The 23339-nt window shown below is 30.5% G+C and overlaps 2 protein-coding genes across 7 annotated transcripts in view; one reads left to right on the forward strand and one right to left on the reverse strand.

Annotated features, from left to right (window-relative positions):
• Window positions 1-2236: 2236 nt before the first annotated feature.
• LOC134725073 (kelch-like protein 2) lies at window positions 2237-20706 on the reverse strand. The gene is made up of 12 exons (XM_063588586.1): window positions 20565-20706; window positions 17926-18077; window positions 16997-17225; window positions 16366-16541; window positions 15525-15621; window positions 14545-14811; window positions 11195-11312; window positions 10356-10553; window positions 8691-8792; window positions 7516-7644; window positions 3757-3897; window positions 2237-2865 (listed from the first exon to the last, which is right to left on the reverse strand). The coding sequence occupies exons 2-12, from the start codon at window positions 18033-18035 to the stop codon at window positions 2693-2695; spliced, it is 1740 nt and encodes a 579-aa protein (XP_063444656.1). The 5' UTR covers window positions 18036-18077; window positions 20565-20706; the 3' UTR covers window positions 2237-2692.
• Window positions 20688-23339, forward strand: part of LOC134725071 (uncharacterized) — a 34084-nt gene continuing 31432 nt past the window's right edge. For 5 of the 6 annotated variants that reach the window (XR_010108515.1, XR_010108516.1, XM_063588581.1 and 2 more), the window contains exons 1-3: window positions 20688-20848; window positions 21642-21691; window positions 23199-23339. Coding sequence is in view for 4 of the 6 variants with exons in the window: in XM_063588581.1 (XP_063444651.1) it covers window positions 21677-21691; window positions 23199-23339 (156 nt within the window). In the remaining 2 variants the exon portion in view is untranslated. The remainder of the gene's footprint in view (window positions 20849-21641; window positions 21692-23198) is intronic. The other variant, XM_063588582.1, reaches the window with a different exon arrangement.

Genomic DNA, 23339 nt, shown 5'->3' on the forward strand with positions numbered 1-23339 from the left:
AACCTCCATTCTTATTTACCAATTCTCAAATGTTCAACCGTTGTCAGTACAAGCACAACCTACTTTCAAATTTAAAGTGGTAAAATCTAATTCTTACAAAAAATCTAGATAAGTTAAAAAATTTAACTATACAACTAGATTATACAGGACAAAAATTACCCTCTGGAAGTCCAGTTATGCATTCACATTTCTATCAAATACTGTATATAGTTTTATATACTGAGGGTTCATTACTATTTGTTAAATACCAATTTGTGTGGATTTCATGGATACTGGGGAACCATGAATTTAAATGTTTTTAAAACAAATTACAAATGTTGTATAGGGAGTATATGCAGACTATTGCAATATCATGAAATTCAATATGCAAGTTTTCATACCTGCCAACTGTCACTATTTGTGGGGGATTTCCCCTATGAGAGCTGGAAATACAAATTTTGAAAGATCAATTTTGTCCCTAATTTTAAACAAAACAACTTATTTTACAAGGGATATAGCTTGTAAAAGTATAAAAAAAAGCCAAAAAAACAACATTACAATATATTTGAAGGCCCCCTTAGAGCTTTTATAGGACTAAAAGATTCATCTTGCATGTAAAACCCCCATGGGCATTTTGAAAAGTTGGCAGGTATGAGTTTTTCTTGATCAAGCAAAAATAGGTACTCGTATAAAATGAATCCACAGTGTATATTTCATATTACACTGTACTTATATAATAATTTCTATTGAAAATTACATTTATCACATAAATAAAATAAACAAATTTATCACAATGAGCTTTTACAATCACAGATAAATAAATACATTAAACACTGCAGCTAAATAAGGTAAAAAAATGAAACCTAATTTAAAGTTTATTGACAAAAATTATATTTTTGTTTACTACTATAATTGTGCATTAAACCTATAGTCTATATTGTCTATCTAGGTCTAAGCATAATACTGACTAAATAAGAGAAGTTTTCACAAAGAATACTTGGACAACGGTGGTTCAAATATGTCTACCGGTAGTTGTTTTTTAAAATGGGTAAAAAATTAAATGCATAAACCAGAGTTCTATGAGTCTTTTCTTTTTAGATACCAAGCAGTCATTAATATTAATGAAGCCATATACATTATTTTAAGGATTTTCATTTTTTTTCACAACATTTTCTTTTCATAGTAACAGTAGCCATCTTGGTGGCTCAAAGGGCTTAACAAACATATTTCCAAAAAGGAAAGCATTTAACAAAATTGTAAGAACTTGATTTGTTTAACCTTGATTAGAGATATACCTGTTATGTTTTTGGGGTAGTTTTTGGTGATTGGCACTATGTATTTAGACATGATTTGAAATGCAAATTAAAACAAAAATTGGTCTAGAAGTTTCACAAAACTTGTTTTACAGTAATAACCACAAACATATAAGATGAGTTAATCAATATCCCCAATGGTTGAGATAGGTCACACTAATTGTGTGTGCTGTTTTTAAATTAAAGGACTGCAATATCAAATTCAATGAAATAGAAGCATCAGACAAAACAAAAAAAAACAAACAAAAAAAGTTATGATAAATGAAGTAAAAACAAAAAAAACGTATTATTTCTTATAAGCTTAAAGAAAGAGAAGAAATTTTACAGTTTTAAATGCGGTCAAGAGAGTAGCAAGTGCCCCCATATTTTAATTAATATGTATTTCATATCATCTAACCTCTATGACACAAAGATTTGAATTATTATTTTTTATTTCATATCTCCTAACCTGACTCAGAGGTTGGAACAATTCAGTTCTTCTCTGTTGCTAATCAAATTCAATCATGGTTCTTTTTTTGACATGTAAATATAAAAATATGTTATATACATGGTTTAGCTGTCTAACAAAATATTGGGTATTGCCTTTATAACAGGATTCTATACAATGAAGTATAACACACAAAAAATATTGCACTATGTGTTGATTAGATTCTATAAGGCAAACTATTTAGTAAAAAACATGTGTGAATTCATTTCTATTTGTTTAGCTTATAACTATAAAAATGTTTAAAAGTTTAGTACATAGTATAATTTTTGTTCAAGTTTTATCTATTTAAAACAAATATTTTTTTAAGGTGAAGGTAATAGACACGAAAAATATTGCCCCTCTTGAACTATTGATGCCATACAACAATCATGTTAGGGCTGTTCCAGAAAATACTATGCCCCCCCCCCCCCCCCAGGGGACAGCACTTTTTTTTAACCCCCACCACCCACAGAAATAAAATTTAATTAGAACAGCACTCCCTTTGCATTTTGGTATTTCAAATACAACCACCCACATAATATTTAAAAAAATTGCCTTCCCTGGGGGGGACATAGTATTTTCTGGAACAGCCCTTACCATTGTGGCATCAGATATTCTCTATTATGACATCATAATTTTTACAGGAACTGTTGTGATATCCAGTAATGACGGACAAATAGCAATAAAGTCTTTTACAGTAACTTATTTTATCTTATATATTTGTTAAAATGTTTGTTTCAGATCTTGATCTATTAATATTTGTTTCAAATATATAAAGAAGAAAGTTATGCTAAGTAATGCTAAAAGCATTCTTGCTAGTTTCAACCTTAGTGCTGTGGTTATTAAAATGGAAAAAAAAAAGAGCTGCTTCTAGACAGGTTTATAATATTATTACGGTTTATCTATAATTATTAGACTGGTTTTAATATTAGAGTTAGACTGGTTTATCTATAACAGTTACTCCAGCATAACTCCTCCCTGTCATCATGCTAGCACTAAGTAATGTCCATAAATTAGTCTTAGGATCAAAACATTCTATGGAAGCTAGATTTGAAGATCCATCATCACCACCAACAACATATAAGTAACCACCATTTGACACTACACCTGGAAAATATCAAACAGATGTACATATAAAAGAAAAGGAATAAATAAGTTTAATACAATACTCACACATTTATATTTTATATTTAATGTAATCAAATAAAACAACAAAGACAACAAGACCCATCAATTACTGCGTGGTAAGAGTTTATTATGGTCGACATGTTTTGCCAACAAGTGTCCTTAAGACGCCACACTTGTTGGTGAAACATGTCGACCTTATTAAACTCTACTTGGTTATTGATTGGTGTTGTTGTCTTTATTGTTTTATTTTACTTTTATAGTGAAAGACAACTGTGAATACCTTAAGGTATCCACCCACTATACCCAACCACAAGATAACCACTTCAGGTGTTGGTTCACCTTGTTCAAATTAATGTAATCAAGTTCAACCATACTGAAATGCTTGATTAGAGTCAAACTTGTGTATTTCAAATTTTGTAAAATATTACAACCAAGCAAACTTACACATTAAACAAAAAACACTTCAGCAAAGCTCAATGGCAAATATTTCATACATCATTTGCTTCATCCTATATTTTTTCACATGTATATCTATTTGCAATAATGGTTATCTAAAATCTTTTTGAAACTTTCTTGAAAAAAATCTGTCCTTTTGAAAAAGAATAACTTTCAAATGCAAAGAATGACCATATGCTTTTTTCAATATACAGTAGAGAACTATATAGTATGAGTTTTTTAAATGTTAAATATAAAAAAAGAAGTGACCTATTAATGCTTATAACCAAGTCATCTGGGCAGTAGTGGATAGTTTTCTCATTGGCAATTATACCAGTTCTTCTTATTTTCATATTCATAATGATCCTTTTGTAACATATTAGCATCTCTTTTTAGAGAAAATATTTGTCTCCACCATCCTATTATAAATCTTACCAGCATTCCGTCTACAAAGATGCATTTCACCAGACTGTTTCCAGTCATTAGTTTCTGGGTCATACATCTCAACACTTTTCCTTACTAAAGGCCCATCGTGACCACCCACAGCGTACAGTGTGCCATCTACTATGCCTACTCCTATACAAATTAAAGAGATATGTTAATACAGCCATACCAATTGTACGTGATTGTTAAGCAAAATACATACTGTGGATCAAAATTATTCATTTGGATCCCAATTTTCATGGATTTCGTAGTTACAGGTATATCAGAAATTTAAAAATTAAACATACCTGCCAACTTTTCGAAATGCCCATGGGGGCTTTGCGTGCAAGATGGCTGCCATAGTTTAAAAAAACCTTCAAGGGGGCCTTCAAATACACTGTAATGTTGTTTTTGGCTTCTTCATACTTTTATTAGCCTTATTTCATTGAAAAATTATTTGTTTTGTTTAAAATTGTGGACAAAATTGCTCTTTCAAAATTTCAATTTGAGTCTCCATGGGGGAAATCCCCCCCGCAAATAGTGACAGTTGGCAGGTATGATTAAATGAACTACAAATTTTAACTAAGGTTGTTTACAGACATGTGCAAATCAGGAAATCAAATATACACCAAAATACAAGTTTTCATCGTCCAACGAAAAATAAATGCATCTACAGTTGTTTGATTTTTGTTTGGATTTTTTATTTTTAAACGCCACTTTTAAGCACCTTATTTAGGTTATTTCGTGGCGGTCAGTTTTTTTTGGTGGAGTGCCCTGAGAAAACCATGACCTTCGATAGGAAAACTGACAATCATAGTCAATTAAGATTGAAGTTGAGTGCACCCACACGAGCGAGGTTTGGAAACCACAACCTCAGTGTTGACTGGCTAGTACAGTAGTAACTACTTAGACCACTCGGCCACTGAGGCCCCCTCAGTTGTTTAAAGATTCACACTTTTAATCTAATACTTAAAACAAATCTGTACCATAATTGCGAATGAAGTTTTTATACAGTTCTCACACAAAAAAAAGACAAATTGCTCTAAATTACATAATTAGACCCCAATTTTTTTTTTTTTTTTTAGAACTACTTGGATATATATGGTATACATGAACTGTCATTAATGTTTTCACACTATACTGAAATTAGGGCATTAAAGTTATATGAAAATGTATCAGAACTATATTGTTTTTCAATATTGTTCAATGCATAGATAACAATATGAGATCATCCTACCTTTTAACATATATTTGCGTCCTCACCCTGTTAATGTGTAAGACAAAATTTAAAATGTCAAAACAGATGTCTAACAGACTTAGGTCTTATGAACTGCTGAAGGTTTTTATTTAATAGGCTGATGCAAGGCTTCCAAAACGGTTATATATTCCGGACAATTGTATCATTGCTGGGAAAAGCATGAAACGGTCTTTTCCTTTAAGATATTAAGGCTTTTTCGGTCATTTTTACATAATTCACGATCTTTTTGACCCAATATTTTGCCTTTAACAGCCACACATTTCCGGTCATTAAAGTGACATGATGATTAATTACTATAAAAAACAAGAGTGCACACACTGAAATGTCTCGCCTTCTTTACTAATCATTGATATGATGTTGATAGTCCTAAGTTTAAAGCTTTATTACAACTGTCACATAAACTTAACATTAACCAAGATAACTAAACAAAGATCAATGAACCATGAAAATGGGGTCAAGGTCAGATGAACCATGCTAGACTGACATGTACAGCTAACAATGCTTTCATAAAACAAATATAGTTGACCTAATACATATAGTTTAATAAAAATAGACCAAAACACAAAAACTTAACAATGAACTGTGAAAATGAGGTCAAGGTCAAATAAAACCTGTGTGACTAATATATAGATCATAAAATATTTCCATACACTTAATATAGTTCACCTATGGCGTATTGTATTTGATAAAAAGACCAAAATTGAAAAAATTAACTTTGACCACTGAACCATGAAAATGAGGTCAAGGTCAGATAACATCTGTCATCTAGACATGTTCACCTTACAATAATTCCATACAACAAATATAGTAGACCTATTGCTTAAAGTATGAGAAAAACAGACCAAAACACAAAAACTTAACTTTAACCACTGAACCATGAAAATGAGGTCAAGGTCAGATGACACCTGCCAGTTGAACACGTACACCATCCAGTCCTTCCATACACCGAATATACTAGCCCTATTGCTTATAGTACCTGAGATATGGACTTGACCACCAAAACTTAACCTTGTTCACTGAGCCATGAAATGAGGTCGAGGTCAAGTGAAAACTGTCTGACGGGCATGAGGACCTTGCAAGGTACCCACATACCAAATAGAGTTATCTTATTACTTATAATAAGAGAGAATTCAACATTACAAAAAATCTTAACTTTTTTTCAAGTGGTCACTGAACCATGAAAATGAGGTCAAGGACATTGGACATGTGACTGACGGAAACTTCGTAACATGAGGCATCTATATACAAAGTATGAAGCATCCAGGTCTTCCACCTTCTAAAATATAAAGCTTCTAAGAAGTGAGCTAACACCACCGCCGCCGCCGGATCACTATCCCTATGTCGAGCTTTCTGCAACAAAAGTTGCAGGCTTGACAAAAAAACTACATTAATACCTTCTAATTTCAATCAAGGCTAATTAGTGTTGGACAGCTGAAATCGGTGAACCCTGAAGAAATCTACCTGTTCAGGTGACAGGTAAACTATTTTCAGTACCAGACATCATATAAATTGATCATGATCGGTCTATTAACAATTGTTTTTTAACATTTCAGCGGTTTGTATCCAATTGATTTAGTCCAAAAGATTAAAATTATAAGAAATATGTTTATAAACATGATTTGATGAAAAAATTTAAAAAGGTTTTAAATGAAAAAGTGTCAGAACTAGAACACATAGGCGCATGTGCATAGGTGGGAAGTTTAATTATGCATCCTAAATTTCTTCAAAAATGCTAAAATTATCATTGAAACCTATATCTAAAGTTCATTTGAAGTATTTTGTTGAAGATATAACACGGAAAGAGCTTCTTCAATCAGTCGTGCTTTGTAAACGTACACGGATTTTAAATATCCGTATATGGTCCATGTTTTACCATTGTCATGTCAACATCCGGTTTAAAAACGAAAGTAAAGTTTTTGACAACATCATTTTGCACAAATAAAGAGTCTAAGGCACGCTGATGTGCACACTTTGAATGATGCACTGTCAATTTAACAGTTTACATCAGAACATCAAATTCATATCAAAGTTAAGTTTGATAACGTTTTTTTTCGATCTGATTACTATCATTTATTTAAATTGCCTTTTGTAACTTAGACTTAGGAATTAAAATCGGGATCAGATATAAAATGTCCGGCTGGCTCAAATATTTTTTTGGAAGCCCTGGGCTGATGATGTATTTTTGAATTCCATGGACCAGAAAATTGGCCTTATCTTATATTAATTACTTGCTCCTTTTGACAACAGTAATAATTCAGGACCTGTGCTACGCAAAAAAACAAAGTAGGTAAAATCTCAATAAAAGCATGATGAATATCCATCTCAAAAAGCAAGGTTTGTTAAAATCTTTGTAAAAAGCATGATGAATTTACTTTGCAAAAAGCAAGGTTTATTTAAATCTTTGTAAGAAGCAGAAATATTTTTCTTATTTTTTCAGTCGTCATTTCATAAACAGACAGATAGATCTTTAACAATCAATTTTTAGGACCAAAGTTCTTCATTTAGATTCCTACCAGCTCCACTCCTTCTACATGACATGTCTCTGACAGCTATCCATTTATCTGTTAAAGGATTGTAGCACTCTACAGAACTCAAACATTGCCGAGAGGCACCATCATATCCACCTACAGCATACAACATTCCTGGAAATATACAAAGTTAAAATTGTATTAGAAAATATCCTGACTTTAATTCTGATGTCCACATATATATAGTATATGCAGTGTACTAGTTAGTACAAAAATATGTTTCCCCTCCCTTCTGCCCTTTAAGTGCTCATCTGTCTGTTCTGTTCCCCCCTCTGCCCTTTATAATCTAATTTGTCTATTCTGTTCAATCCCCCCCCCCCCAAGCCCCAACCCTTCATGATCTTATCTGTCCTTTTCGTCAAAAATATTAATAAAGGGGAGATAATCCTAAAAAGAGATATTTTATATTTGTAATTACATGATGGATAATAAAAAATGTAATTCTCCCTATTTTCAGCAAAAACAAACAAGTATATTTTACGTGAAATCAGCAGCACTAATTGTACATGTCATATTTTAACAATTGTAATAGTAAAATAATTCATATTTCAAAATTCAACTTGTGTACACAAGACTTACAATTATTCTAAACCAAAAAATAGTTAATACTGCTGAAATCAAAACTAACAATTAAACTCTGGTATAAGGAAACAACAGGTTTAGCATTTTATATTTACAAGATTACTGTTGAAGTATTTCAAATGAAAATCTATCTGACAAATACGAAGAAGGCCCATGATTTACAAATTACAGCAGTCTAAACATAAACTTTTATATGCTTAACCAGCAGCCATATGATTTATTCATAATGATATTGATATCTCGAGTTTTACAGCAAATAACATTATGTAAATATGATCAAATAAGCCCACCCAAAATAGCCTATAATAATTATCAGTAATTAGTTCAATCAAAAAGATCCATCTGATCTGCCAAAAAAGCTTTTTGATAGATACTTAAAGTAAGCATATTACGGTGGCCTATAGTTGTTAATGTTTGTGTCATTTTGGTCTTTACTCTTTAGTGGATAGTTGTCTCATTGGCAATCATACCACATCTTCTTTTTTATATAATAATAGTTCCTCTGAAACACGATAGCAATGACCAAACTGACTGTCATTTTATTATTTAAAATCTTTGTAACTATGGCCTTGACCTACCATTTACAACCCCAACACCAACACTACTCCTCCTTGTACTCATGTTAGATATTGTTCTCCATTCACCAGTTCTTATGTCATAACACTCAGCTGTGTCTAAACCTGAAAACAAATAGGAGATTTCCAAAAGATATTTTATATACCCAACATCCATGAAGCTATTAACACACATATGTCAGACATAAAAGGCAGCAAGCAAAAAACTATAATACTGAAAAACACAGAAATTTTTCAGGAATATGTAATTTTATTGTATGGATGAAGGATTGGATTTTTGTGAATATTCGATTTTGTTGTTCAACTTACCCCAATACCATCAGATTCCCACTAATAATAATGATTATCAGTAATTCGTATATTTTCCCTTTGATCTTACTGCCTAATATTTTCGAGTATCAACGTACTGGCTGCATCACTGAAAATATTAGGCAATACATTGTGTGACATCATAACATTGCGTGACATCATAACATTGCGTGACGTCATAATTAAACAGAATAACAGGTAGTTGAGTTTTTGATACTGACTATATCATGTTGAATATCTTAACTCGCCCTAACAGGCTTGTCTAGATATTCAACATGATATAGTCAGTATCAAAAACTCAACTACCTATTATTCTATATATCCACAATAATTAGTTTACATCCTTGTCCTTTTGTCTCTGATGTATTGGCAAATATACCACATCTCCTTCTTTTTGTATATGTATATATATACAAGAGGCTGTCACAACAACAGCAAACCAGATTTATTAACATTTATTTGTGTCCTGGCAATATCACAAGAACCATTACTGATGAATGGTGAAAGTGAAAATCGTCAATATCAAATTTGACCTCCATTTTGTCATCAGTATCATTATATTAAAATTTGTAAATCTTAGATTGAATGGTTCATGAGTAAATGCAACAACGTAAATGGAAACGCCATTTTACGATCTATCAAGAACTATAACTCCTGAACAGTAAAAGTCATAATCGTCATTATTGAACTTGACCTCTATTTTGTCATCAGTAACAACATATAAAAATTTCAAAAGCTTTGGTAGAATGGTTCATGAGAAAATGCACGGACACGACTGGAAACACTATTTTTCTATCTTTCAGGAACCATAACTCCTGAACTGTGAATTTCAAAATCGTCATTATTGAACTTGACCTCCATTTTGTCATCAGTAACAACATATTAAAATTTGGGAAGCTTTGGTAGAACAGTTCATGCGTAAATGCACGGACATGACTGGAAAATCCATTTTTCAATCTTTCAAGAACCATAACTCCTGAACAGTAAAAGTCAAAATCTCCATTATTGAACTGACCTTCATTTACTTTGGTTAAACGGTTCATGAGTTAATGCACGGACAAAATTTGATTGCCACCGAGCAGCCCGCCGTACATCCCCAAATCAATAACCGACATTTTTTGTCACAAAAAAACGGTTAAAAATTAAAGATATGTAGTATGATTGCCAAGGAGACAACTCTCCATCTGAGACCAAATGATGTAAAGCTTTATGAAATATTTATTCTTCTAAACAAAATTAAAACAACTGTTTATAAATGTAATATTTTTCTTGATTTACCGTTTCAGGAAAGCTTGAGGCCAACTGAGGAATCTGAAAATTTATTTTCTGAATAATTTATCAACAGACAATTAAAGTTACCTGAAGACCCATCAAAACCACCAACAGCATATATAAGACCATTTAATACAGAAACGCCTAATGTACTTCGCCTTGCTTCCATACTAGGACACGCCGTCCATATATCTTTAACAGGATCATAAACATCTACTGTTCGTACTCGTAAACTACCATTAAACCCACCAACAGCATGGACTAAACCATTCACAACCGCTACACCTGAAACAAAATCAAATGTAATATCAATTTGACAGATCTTTATTATTTATTGCAACACTTTTTTTCATTACATTTGTGCAAATATAACTAAGATGTCATTTACCTTATTTTTTCTTGCTTTTTCACTGCTATATACTCTTATTTTCTTTTAATTTGTATGGAATTTAATATCAAGTTGTGTATCATTTTTTTTCTTCAATATGTTTTAAAGTTGCTTATTTTTGTAAAGTTTAAATAACAACCTTTCAAATACATGTACAAAACATTTCTATTTTCACATTTTTCTTGTCTCAGACTTTCCTTATAGTTTAAATTTGAATAAAATGATTTTTTTTTATTCATATAATGATATCATAAATAAAAGTATTTGCAATTTGATAGTACAATTTTCTCAGAATAAATAGCTAGGTTTAAGTTGTTTATTTTCCAGTGAGACTTTTATTCACCAGATTTCAAATGAAGTGGATGTAAGCAATTAAAGGACATTTGTGAACAGTTTTTAAGATGATCTCTAATACTGCTTCATTCAACATGTTTAAAGGGAACATTCCAAATAAATATGAAAAAGCTTCCTCATAAATTAACTTTGCATTATGGAAAAGTAAAAATAAACAACAAATAAAAGTTAGAATATACAATACCACATCGACATCGCCTTGAAGGCATTTCTGCTAATTGAAACCATCTTTCTTCCTTGAAGTCATAACATTCTACACTTCTAATAGCTTTAGGTGCTTGGCCTCCAATAACTAATAAAACCTATAAAAAAGTTACAACTAATATACTTTACACCAAAAACTCAGGCTTTTCCATAGAAGATATTTCATTAGTGGAGTCTAACAATTGTTAAAAATGTTTATAACTTTTTCATACATTTTGAAATTCCCTTATACAAAATGTTATAAATACATACATAAATGTGAGTACAACAAATGTATTAATCTTTAAAATTTAGTGGCAATATATAAAATCCAACTTAATAATCGATTTTTTTCTCCAATTTTTCTAACTTAGGATAATTGTCCAAACTTAGTCTGTATATAACATGTATAATGACCAACTCTAAGATTTATGACATGTATGCTGAGACAATCAAGATGCACAACTGGAAATCCCAGAGTGGAGCTAAAACTTTGTAGGGTGGAGGATCTCCAGTCCACTCTAGAATAGCCTGTAGGGATCCCTTAATTTCTACCTTGTAAAATACTTTTCACTTCTGAATGGTTATATTAGTTCACTGAAGACATCAACATCATAAATATTTCTTTACGTTTCTGGTAAATCAAAAGAAAAACAAGAACATGTCCATAGTACACTGATGCCCAACACGCACTATTATTTTCTATGTTCAGTGGAATTAAATCAGAAAGATCATAGGGAACATATGTATTAAGTTTCAAGTTGATTGGACTTCACCAAAAACTACCTTAACGAAAAACTTTAACCAGAAGCAGGACAGATGGACAAACAAAAATACAGATGAACAAATGGAAGAAAGTCTGCACAGACTGAAAAACATAAAACTCCTAAGTGGGACATAAAAATAGCAGTATATATAGATTCTACCACTACATCGAGTGTAATACAATATTTATCCATTTGAGACAGTTAAATTTTCAAATTTATTATTATTCAAAATTGCCCGAAATATCGTATTACACGAGATTTGGTGGTAGAATCTGTTTCGCTAATGATTTTCTAACATTTTGCAAGCAAACTTATTCCTTCTTTTCAAATAATCTGCAAAAAGATGTGTTCTTTCTATGTGATGTCATCAGGCATGGTCGCCTTTTTTCATGCTGTCACAATAGGAAATTCAGAGGAAAGCAAGAAAATTCGACTTCATAATCAGATTTTAACCAATGAAGTACTGAGATCAAACGAACCACACGTTGATTAAATTTGTTTATACAATGGGTGCAGAAAGGGACAAATTGACAAAGAATTAGAGAAATAACCAGATGCTCCGCAGGGCGTAGCTTTATACGACCGCAGAGGTTGAACCCTGAACAGTTGGGGCAAGTATGGACACAACATTCAAGCTGGATTCAGCTCTAAATTTGGATTGGGATTAAATAGTTGACACAGCATAGGTTTCTGACACAGAATGAATGTGTTCTAATGAACTTAAAATGTGTTTTCTCTTAGAGCAATTCACTATGTTGTTGAATATTAATCCTCTCAAAAATGTTTGAAGAAATTTTCTTTTTATTTATGAAATTTCAAATGAGAAAAATTGAACCCAATTTTTTTAATCACATCCCCCTTTCCCTTATTCCAAAACTAATCTCAATTAAAATTTCTAATGGAGTTTGCAACAATAACTACTCATTTAAATACATCATAAAATATTAAGATGTAAAAAAACTGCTTGTTATCACTGAATGGTAAAGATTATTTTAATTTATCAGTTGGTAGTAATGGTGAACATACATTAGATATTTCTTGCTTACTATTCTCAACAAAGAAAGATAACTCTAATTAAAAAATTTGCTATTTCACAATATTGTGCAATTAGATATTTCTTGCCATTGTGCAATACTTTGCAATTGAAAAGACTTGCTATTGCACAATACTTAATATAATAATTTTAGATCCTGATTTGGACCAACTTGAAAACTGGGCCCATAATCAAAAATCTAAGTACATGTTTGGATTCAGCATATCAAAGAACCCCAAGATTTCAAGTGAGTTTAATTTTGGACCCTTTGGACTTTAATGTAGACCAATTTGAAAACAGGACCAAAAAAATGAAGAATCTACACACACAGTTAGATTTGGCATATCAAAGAACCCCATTTATTCAATTTTTGATGAAATCAAACAAAGTTTAATTTTGGACCCCAATTTGGACCAACTTGAAAACTGGGCCAATAATCAAGAATCTAAGTACATTTTTAGATTAAGCATATCAAAGAACCCAACCAATTCATTTTTTGTAAAAATCAAACTAAGTTTAATTTTGGACCCTTTGGACCTTAATGTAGACCAATAAGAAAACGTGACCAAAAGTTAAGAATCTACATACACAGTTAACGTTAGATTCAACATATCAAAGAACCCCGATTATTCAATTTTGATGAAATCAAACAAAGTTTAATTTTGGACCCTTTGGGCCCCTTATTCCTTAACTGTTTGGACCAAAACTCCCAAAATCAATACCAACCTTCCTTTTATGGTCATAAACCTTGTGTTTAAATTTCATAGATTTCTATTTACTTATACTAATGTTATGGTGCGAAAACCAAGAAAAATGCTTATTTGGGTCCCTTTTTGGCCCCTAATTCCTAAACTGTTGGGACATAAACTCACAAAATCAATACCAACCTTCCTTTTGTGGTAATAAACATTGTGTTTAAATTTCATAGATTTCTTTTTACTTAAACATCAAACTAATGTAGACCAATAAGAAAACGTGACCAAAAGTTAAGAATCTACATACACAGTTAACGTTAGATTCAACATATCAAAGAACCCCGATTATTCAATTTTTTTGGGCCCCTTATTCCTTAACTGTTTGGACCAAAACTCCCAAAATCAATACCAACCTTCCTTTTATGGTCATAAACCTTGTGTTTAAATTTCATAAGTTATTGTGCAAAAACCAAGAATAATGCTAATTCCTAAACTGTTATAACCAAAATCAATCCCAACCTTTCTTTTGTGGTCATAAACCTTGTGTCAAAATTTCATAGATTTCTATTAACATAAACTAAAGTTATAGTGCGAAAACCAAGAAAATGCTTATTTGGGCCCCTAATTCCTAAAATGTTGGGACCAAAACTCCCAAAATCAATACCAACCTTCCTTTTGTGGTCATAAACCTTGTGTTAAAATTTCATAGATTTCTATTCACTTTTACTAAAGTAAGAGTGCGAAAACTAAAAGTATTCGGACGACGACGAAGACGACGACACAGACGACGACGCCAACGTGATAGCAATATACGACGAACATTAGTTATTCTATAAAAAATCTTATATTACAATACCTTGGGTAATCCTAGAGGAGTTCTTGGTAATGTTCTAGGTGTTTTAAATATAGCTTTTTGTTCCGTTTTTAATAGATGAAATTTCATAGCCTCTATAAGAAAGTCTTTACAACGACTACTAGTTTTAATCATTTGTTCCTCTTCAACTTTTTGTACAAGATAGTCCTGTGTCATTAATGGAAATCGCACATTTTCTAAAAGTTCTGATAAAGTTTGTTCCCTATTTGATATGTCATGCTGGACCCATGAAATTACAGCTTCATAAACCTGAAAGAGAAAAAATATCATTCTACTGATATTTCAAGTTTATGAATCTTGGTTTTTTTTCAATAGTGAAAAAAAACACCACATGTATACAGGTTGTTAATAATAGTAAGTTATGAATTTCAGCATTCATAATCATACAATAAATGCATGTTCAAATATAAGTTATCATCTTATATCATCTGCAAATTATCAATATGAAGTTGCTATTATTAGATATTCAACTTTCTTTCGCTGCAGGAATAAAATTTGATTGTATTTACCACGTTTTTAATGATAAAGATTATTTCTCATCTTTCAATATGCATATAAAACAGTTGTATGGGACTTTTCACTCCTGTTCTTACCATCTGGAAGAAAAAAAGTTGTCACTCCATAAATTAACATAACTTTATAGAAAGTAAACCGTCAACTTACTAAACGATGTCTATTTATGAATAAAAGTGTGTATGTTGCATAAGATATAAAATTCTTTTTTCTAAATAAATCCTTGTTTCTAACGCTTTAACCACACAATCTACAATTGGCGTCCTACAAGTAATAACAAATCCACAGTAAGATAATTTATCTTCTTTCTCCCCAAAGATCTTTTGAGATTTTCAGGCTGAATTTATCACCTGATTTTTTTTTGATAGACGTTATCTCCCTAATAACAAATGAACATGAATAAGAGGAAAGAGATACCACATACATAACTATCCACTGTATTCTCATACCTGTTCTTCAGTTATTACAGTTAGTCTGTCACTGGAGATCAGTTTACATACACTTTCACATGGAAGAGACAGAAATTCATCATAATGTACAACATCACTGAAAATAAACAAGATATGAATAATTTCCACTGGTAAAAGATTGATAAATATGCTTGTATAACGAATAAATCATCTAGTTTAATTAGTAATCCATATGCTTTTGAGTACACTTATAAATATATACCAAAAGGAAGATTTCAAATAAATATGATTTGTCAATGTCTTGGTTTCACTGGCTTTCAACTCACAAAGCATCATTTTAAATACATGATGATCTTAATTTAGCTGACAATTATCAACACTTCATGAGACAGCAATTTTATCAAATATTGGTAAAATACTTTTCAATTTACATACATACATGACATAAATTAAGTACTGCAGTAAAAAGATCATTACATTGAATTTGACATCACAATGTATGACTATATGAGATAAATAATGAAACGTGAAAGTAGTGTTATGAATAGAGTAAATTAATATAGAAAATAAAATCTGCTTGCCACAATAAAGTCATTCGGTTTAGAAAAAAAATTGAAAGAAAAATGGACAAACAGACAAGATAATTTCAATAAAGTTCAGAGGATAGCAATCATAAGGCAAATTATAAATAATACTGCCAATAAAACTTCAATAAGTACCAAATCAGGATCAAATAATATAAAAATTTTGGTATTTTTTTGAAGGAACTACTTTTTTCAAATTAAAGCAAGGAAATTTTTGTAAAAAAGTGAAATTAAATATGACACTCTTGACAAGTCGAAATACAAATTTCAAGATCAGTACAGGACAAGATACTTACACAAAATGTTGCTCAGTGTATGTCTGAGCATAGTTTTTAAGGTCTGTACATGCATGTAGGTCAGAGAAAGCTTGTATACCCAAACAGTTTGATGGGTGAAGTTGAGACTGTAGGAAATCACAACATGCATCCCTAACTTCTGTCATCTGTAATATATTGGCCGCAGGCAGTAATGTCTGAAATAAGAAAGCAAATATCTCATTACTGTTATAAGATAAATGTACATGAAAATTTGATTTGATAATCATGTGAAGTTATTCCAATTTTATGATTATCAATATTAACAATTTATAATTTTTTGAGATAATTGAATAACTCCATAGTTTTTACATTATTCTTTATTACTGCATTGGTTGCAATGGATTACCATTATTTCCCAGTGAAATAAAAAATGATAATCTCATATGTAAAATCAAATAAAAACTGATAATCTCATTGTGAAATGAAATAAAAGCTGATAATTTCATGTGTGAAATCAAATAAAAACTGATAATCTCATGTGTGAAATGAAATAAAAATTGATAATTTTACATGTGAGGAAAAAAACAATATTTCATATGTGTCTAATAATTTCACTCCTCTTACGTCATACAATGATGTTGCATAATAACTATGATATTTTTTTTCATACCTGAACATTGTCTTCTGTAACATGAATTTCTGAAGTATAAATAAAGTCAATAAGAAGCACCAGAGCTTTAGGATCTATTTCTTGTAGCGTAATACGTTCTGCTTTTGCCTCTGCTAGATCTTGTGTAAACATGGCATAGAAATATGAAGTACATGATGATAGAACTACTTTATGTGCAGGGATTTCAGTGTCTGCTGCAATCAATATAACATCACACAACAGACTTTCCCTAAAATGGAAAAAAAAAACATACTTCTTTGCCAGATGCCAACTAATTTGTACAAATAAAAGACCAGGTATATAAACCTGTATACTAAATAAGTAGAAATCTCATTCATAAATTTTTGTTTTCATGAATGCTCAATTTTCTCAAAGTGTACATGTCTGCATGTAATGTTCATCGTTAAATTCAGATTTTTTTATTGGTATTTTGTTACCAATTTTCGTGTATTGAGGAAAACTAACCTTTTCAAGGATTTTTTATTTTGTGTTTTTGCAAAAGTCTACATACATGTACAAGGCTATAGAAAAGTTGTCATTCGTTGAACATTTAAATTTGTGGTTCACCTCTACCCACGAAATCCATGATAGTTGGTATCCAACGTATAATAAAGAATCCACAGTATATATTGCTATATAAATCTAGCTTATACTCCTTTCTAAATCAACTTAAGTTGTGAAAAATTTACAGAAATATGCGGAGCAAAAGAATGTGTGCTTGCATCATCCATTTTTGTTCAGCAGGTCATAAAACACTGATAATTTGTACAAAAATTCTGTACAAATTACAATTTGTACAACATTACAACTTGTACACAACATATATATAATTAACATTCAGGACAACATGGACAAGGTAAGATTTTTTTACCCTTTTCAAAACAATTTCATTTTGTGTTTAGGTTAAGCCTCATAACTTTTTTACTAACCTTCTCAGCTGGTTCAGAACCTCAAATGCTTTCTGTGTATGTTGCTTATGTTTAAATGCAGGACGCTCTCGACCTTGCAACATCTTAGGACGTACATCCATGGTTGCCATTATGTAACCATAAAATGGTCCAACCTTTAACTACGAAATGACCTACAAAGGATAAGTTCATATGTAAATAAATTTATTTAGCTATTGCAAGCTAATATTAATGATGTAAAGGTCATGCCTTTTCTTTCTTGTGAACACAAATATTATTTTAAAAAAGATTGTGAAGAAAACTACATTTTTATTATATCAATTGGTCTATCCCATTAGAAATGTTAGATGTCAAACGTAATGTTTTTTTTCTTCATATTTATGATATTACTAATAAAATTTGATTTTTTGATTTAATTATCATCTGTACGAGTGATAATTATTTCCCCAAGGTCCGACATTGTTTTACACTGCAACTAGTTATGTTTATTTCCTAAATATAGTAACACAGCTATATTTTGTGCAATGCCAATTTCATCATGGACAACTTTTTCTAAGTTTGAAATTAGTTTTACAATTTTAATAGCTATCAATGTATTTAATCAAGTTGCAGTGTAAAAACAATATTAGGTCAAAGTCAGAAAAATATAAACTTTTTTGTATTTGGCGCAAAACTGGAGAAATGCTCTGTAGAACCTCACACTTCCCCAGATTCTCAGCCTCATTCAAAAAGTTTATATTTTTCTGACAGTGACCTAATATTGTATATGTATTTCTTGTTTGTCTGCGAATATTGAAATTACAAGTGCACTTATCAGGACTATTTATTTATTTAGTTACTATGTAGTGTAATTATAAAGGAAGGAGGTGTTCATATCTTAGTCGTAAGGGTTTGAAGGTCTTTTATTTCATGTATTATGTATATATGCTCCAATTCAAACAAACAACAATTTTTTTATCCTATGCAAAACAAAATAATTTGATAACATTTATATTTTCCCCCAAACAGCACATCTAAAGCTTGATATTACTTCTTTCAGATGCTCTTACTTCACAAAGAATTAATAGAATGTCTTACTATAAAACATGTTGGCAAAATTATATACATTTTTTGCACTTATCAGAATCAAAAGTCAGTAATATGAAAATTTGCTATTGACAACAACAACAATTTATATTTCAAAATCAAGACATTCTGATCGAGGATCAGAACAATTACAGTGTATATTAAAGTGTACAAATAATTGTGGTGATTTTTTTATTGGACTACTGTTAGATTACAATACATGAGAATAAAAAATAAAATTGAGAAAGGAAATGGGGAATGTGTCAAAGCAACAACAACCTGACCATATACAAGACAACAGCTGAAGGCCACCAATGGGTCTTCAATGTAGTGAGAAACTCCCTTACCCATAGGTGTCCTTCAGCTTGCCCCTTAAAAATATGTATACTAGTACAGTGATAATGGACGTCATACAAAACTCCAAATTGTACACAAGAAACTAAAATTAAAAATCATACAAGACTAACAAAGGCCAGAGGCTCCTGACTTGGGACAGGCGCAATATGAAAAGGGAGACAACATAAACAGTGTATTCCAAAAATTATGAGTGTGTGATAACAATCATTACGAATGGCATTGTATTATTGAAAGAAGAGTATGGGGCTACTTATGTTTTATTACCTTATTTTGCTCTTTTAGTCTTTATTAAACTATTTATTAATTTTATCATTATCTGATTATGTTATACATGTTATATATTATAACCATTGGATCTTCTTTTGACAAAAATGTTTGACATCAACCATATAAATTTTGATTGGTCATTAAAAATTAAAAATTAGTATATTTCATGAATTTAGAGGGTAAATCTAAAATGAAACTGGATCTTTCAGTTTTAAGTGATAGACTTTGAAAAAGACAAAAAATCGTCTTCAATAATGTTTTTATCACATAATTTACAAAATCTTTTCTTTTGACTTGATTGATGCTTTTTAATGTGATGCTTTCTTATTCAATATTGTACAGGAATTGAGGTATAAATTTACCAAATAATGGTTATTAGTTTATTATCATGCTTATAAAGAAATCATATTGTAGGATTAGATTGTAAGACAGTGGTAATGCCCTTCCATGTCAAATGGTAATTTTTGGCTACCGTTTAGCGTCAAAATGAAATTGGTTAAAATTTTACCATGATTTTTCAAAAAATCCTCTATGTGATTCGTCAGATGTCTCAAATAATTATCATTACTGTTATTTTTTGAAAAAATACTGTGATTCATCAAATTCAGGTAAATTTTTATCATATAAAATAAAGTGTTCATTTTGACGACATGCACTCAAAGTTATTGTAAACGTCATTTAGCAAGAATTTTTACACAGTTATACGTCATGAAAGGATCCCCATAACTACCCTCTTGTAACCTAGTCCAAATAATTGTGACTTTGTAGGAAGGCGTCAAAGAAATAATAAAAATAGCCTTTCAAGATTACATAATTATTTAGACTAGACTTCTTCTATTTCTAACCATAACACATTCACTAACAGAAAAACAAACACTGAAATTCAGACAGACAAGGAGACAGACAGTAGCATGTGAAGCTTAACAGCATTTCAAAATGTTAATTTGTTTGACAATGTAATGCATATGTACCATGTTTATTTTATGGAGTATGTTATTATGTTAATTTTCAAAAGAAGTCTGCAAAAATTACTTTTTTTCCAACTGTCATCTGTGTATTGACATTTTCTGCCTGGAACCGGAAAAGGAAGTGGTTCCGTTAATTAGCAGGTGCGCAAACTCGTAGCTGGTCGCCTACGACTTATTTACATATGGCGGCCAAGTGTGAACTTTCTCTTTCGGCAAAAATATTGAATTAATGAAATGAGATTTATGTTGAAAATGGGAAGCTAAAAATCAACATGTCCGTTTTGCAGGTAATTATTTATATTCCCTTGAATTTTTTAACTTACTTGCATATTTTAAATGGATTTATTTGGTGGTTTAATTGGTTTTTGATTGAAAATAAAAGGATATGACATGTGAGGACTTGAAATTGAACCGAGTAGGTGATTTAACGGTAAATTATTGTACAAGTGAAGGATATCTAAATCATCTATTTGTATAGGAGAAATATCAAACATTAAATTAAATGAAAGAAAAATATAGTTAACATTATAATAATATTTATTATTTTATAATAAAGAATGAAAATGTTTATTAATGACAAATACAGTGTTTATAAAATATGTAATTCCAGTTATATTTAAACAGAATTAAATTATGTTCTTTATACAATTGATAACTGAAACTATAAAACAATTTTATTTTATAGTATTTAGCCTATAATCTAATTACCAATGTCATAATGTGTAATTAGATGATTAGTTTTAACCATGTTTACTTTGTTAATGGTATTGATTGCAGTAATTAAATTAAACTTTGTCAAGTCCAGAATACTTATTTGACACACCGAAAGGGTGATTTTATTTGACATGTTGAAAGTGGTTAGTTTAGATTAGTATGATAAGTTCTTCTGAATGTGAAAGAATATATGTAAATGAAGTTTGGGTTAGGAGCCAGGTTAAAGATAAAAAGTGTTACACCATGTAAACTGTAATTGTGTTGAGCTTTTAACATGTTTAATGTGAATTTATTTGTGAGAAAACTAATAATTTAAGTTGAAAGATATTTGTATAAAAAGGATTATCAGTTTAGTTTCATATTCAGGAAGAGTAATAGATAACTAATTGTAAACAAGAAGAATGAGCAAGCGAAAGGTAACATAATACTCAAACAACATCTATTTAGACCCAGTTCTTTTATTGCATGATCTGTTGTACATAAAGATCAGTGAACCTATCTCAGATTAAAATCGTCTTTATTAGACTACACATTTCATATGCACAACCTTTTAAATTGCATGAATAAATGTGTTTGATACTAACTTGAATGTGTTTTGTTCACATATGTTGTGGGAAAAACCTATCACTGTTATATAATTGTTCTTTTTATCAATATTGGCATGGTGCATGTAGGTTCTTTGCCAGTTTAATTGAACTTTGAATTGTTGTCAACTTTTAATGTTAAAGTACAATTTTTTATAGTTTGTTTTTTTGCATTATATTTTTAGTTTGAAGTAAAGATGTAATTTGCTGCATTTTTTTATAATTTTAATTGCATGTAGTTTAGTTTATGGTTTCATCCATTTTCAACTGTCATCATGGTCATAACTGTACTGTACTACAAATAAAATCTTCTTTGACATTACACTCACTGAAAAGCACTATAAAAGGGTATCACAATCATTAACATGATTAAAGATATTTAAGAATATGAATAGATTTCAAATTTAATGAACATATATGTATATATATGCAAAATGTAATGAAGGTCATATATTTTTGCAAAAAACAGTTATTTTTTGTGTTATTGATGGATATAGTGTCATTTCTATATTATGAAGAACAATAGTCAAAGTACATGTACTCAATCTTTACTTGGTTTTATTCGATACTTGGTGATAGTACCATCAAAATTTTACTCTATAGTTACATTCTTACTCTTAGTCTTCTCTTTATTATTCATGTGTATGTTAAAAGCATTATCTGGTGTTGGTTAATTTTTATTCTCCCTCTCACAAAAAAAGTATTTATCAATAACAAAAATAGTGTATATATGTCAAAGATAAATTTAGTACATGCAAGTCTGAAATTCAGGATCTTGAAGGTAAAAAAAAAGTACCTTTCTTACTTTTAAAATGAAAGTGCTAAAATTGTTTGAACAAGGATGAATTAATCACATATTTTATGTCGTGTACATAATTACGTAACACACATATGAACAGGAATGCGAATGTTCATGTGTACATGTACTGTACTTAGGACATTTAACAAGCAGAAAGTTATAACTGCATCACCAAAAAAATAAATAATTTATGAATTACATACCTGACAAAAGAACCAGGAGATTTAGGAAGAAGACTTACTTATAACTGTTGTATATATGGTTAACATTGTGACACTAAAATTGTACATGATGACATTTTTTTTTTAAATCATGTGAATTTAAGTCTGTTTGTTATCTTCAATATAAAAAGTAACTTTTTTTCATTGCTGTTTGTGTACATGAACTATGTTCAAAAATACACAAATCACTATACATGTACAAGTGACATGAATTCTATATTTCAAACTGTTACTAGCATTTAGTTTGACACATTGCAGATACAATGTACATGTAACTTTCTGAGTGGGAAAAACATGAATGTTTTCATTTGTATTGTAGGTTTATTTGAACTGGGCTAACTCAGTTTTAGCTGATATAGATAAAGAAGTAGAAGGGATCTCCAGTATACAGGAAGGACAAGTGCTATGTCAGCTGATAGATCTTCTCTGTCCAGAAGCATGTCTTCTTCAGAAACTACAG

This window comes from Mytilus trossulus, chromosome 7, assembly GCF_036588685.1.
Source record: "Mytilus trossulus isolate FHL-02 chromosome 7, PNRI_Mtr1.1.1.hap1, whole genome shotgun sequence".
Lineage (NCBI taxonomy): Eukaryota > Metazoa > Mollusca > Bivalvia > Mytilida > Mytilidae > Mytilus > Mytilus trossulus.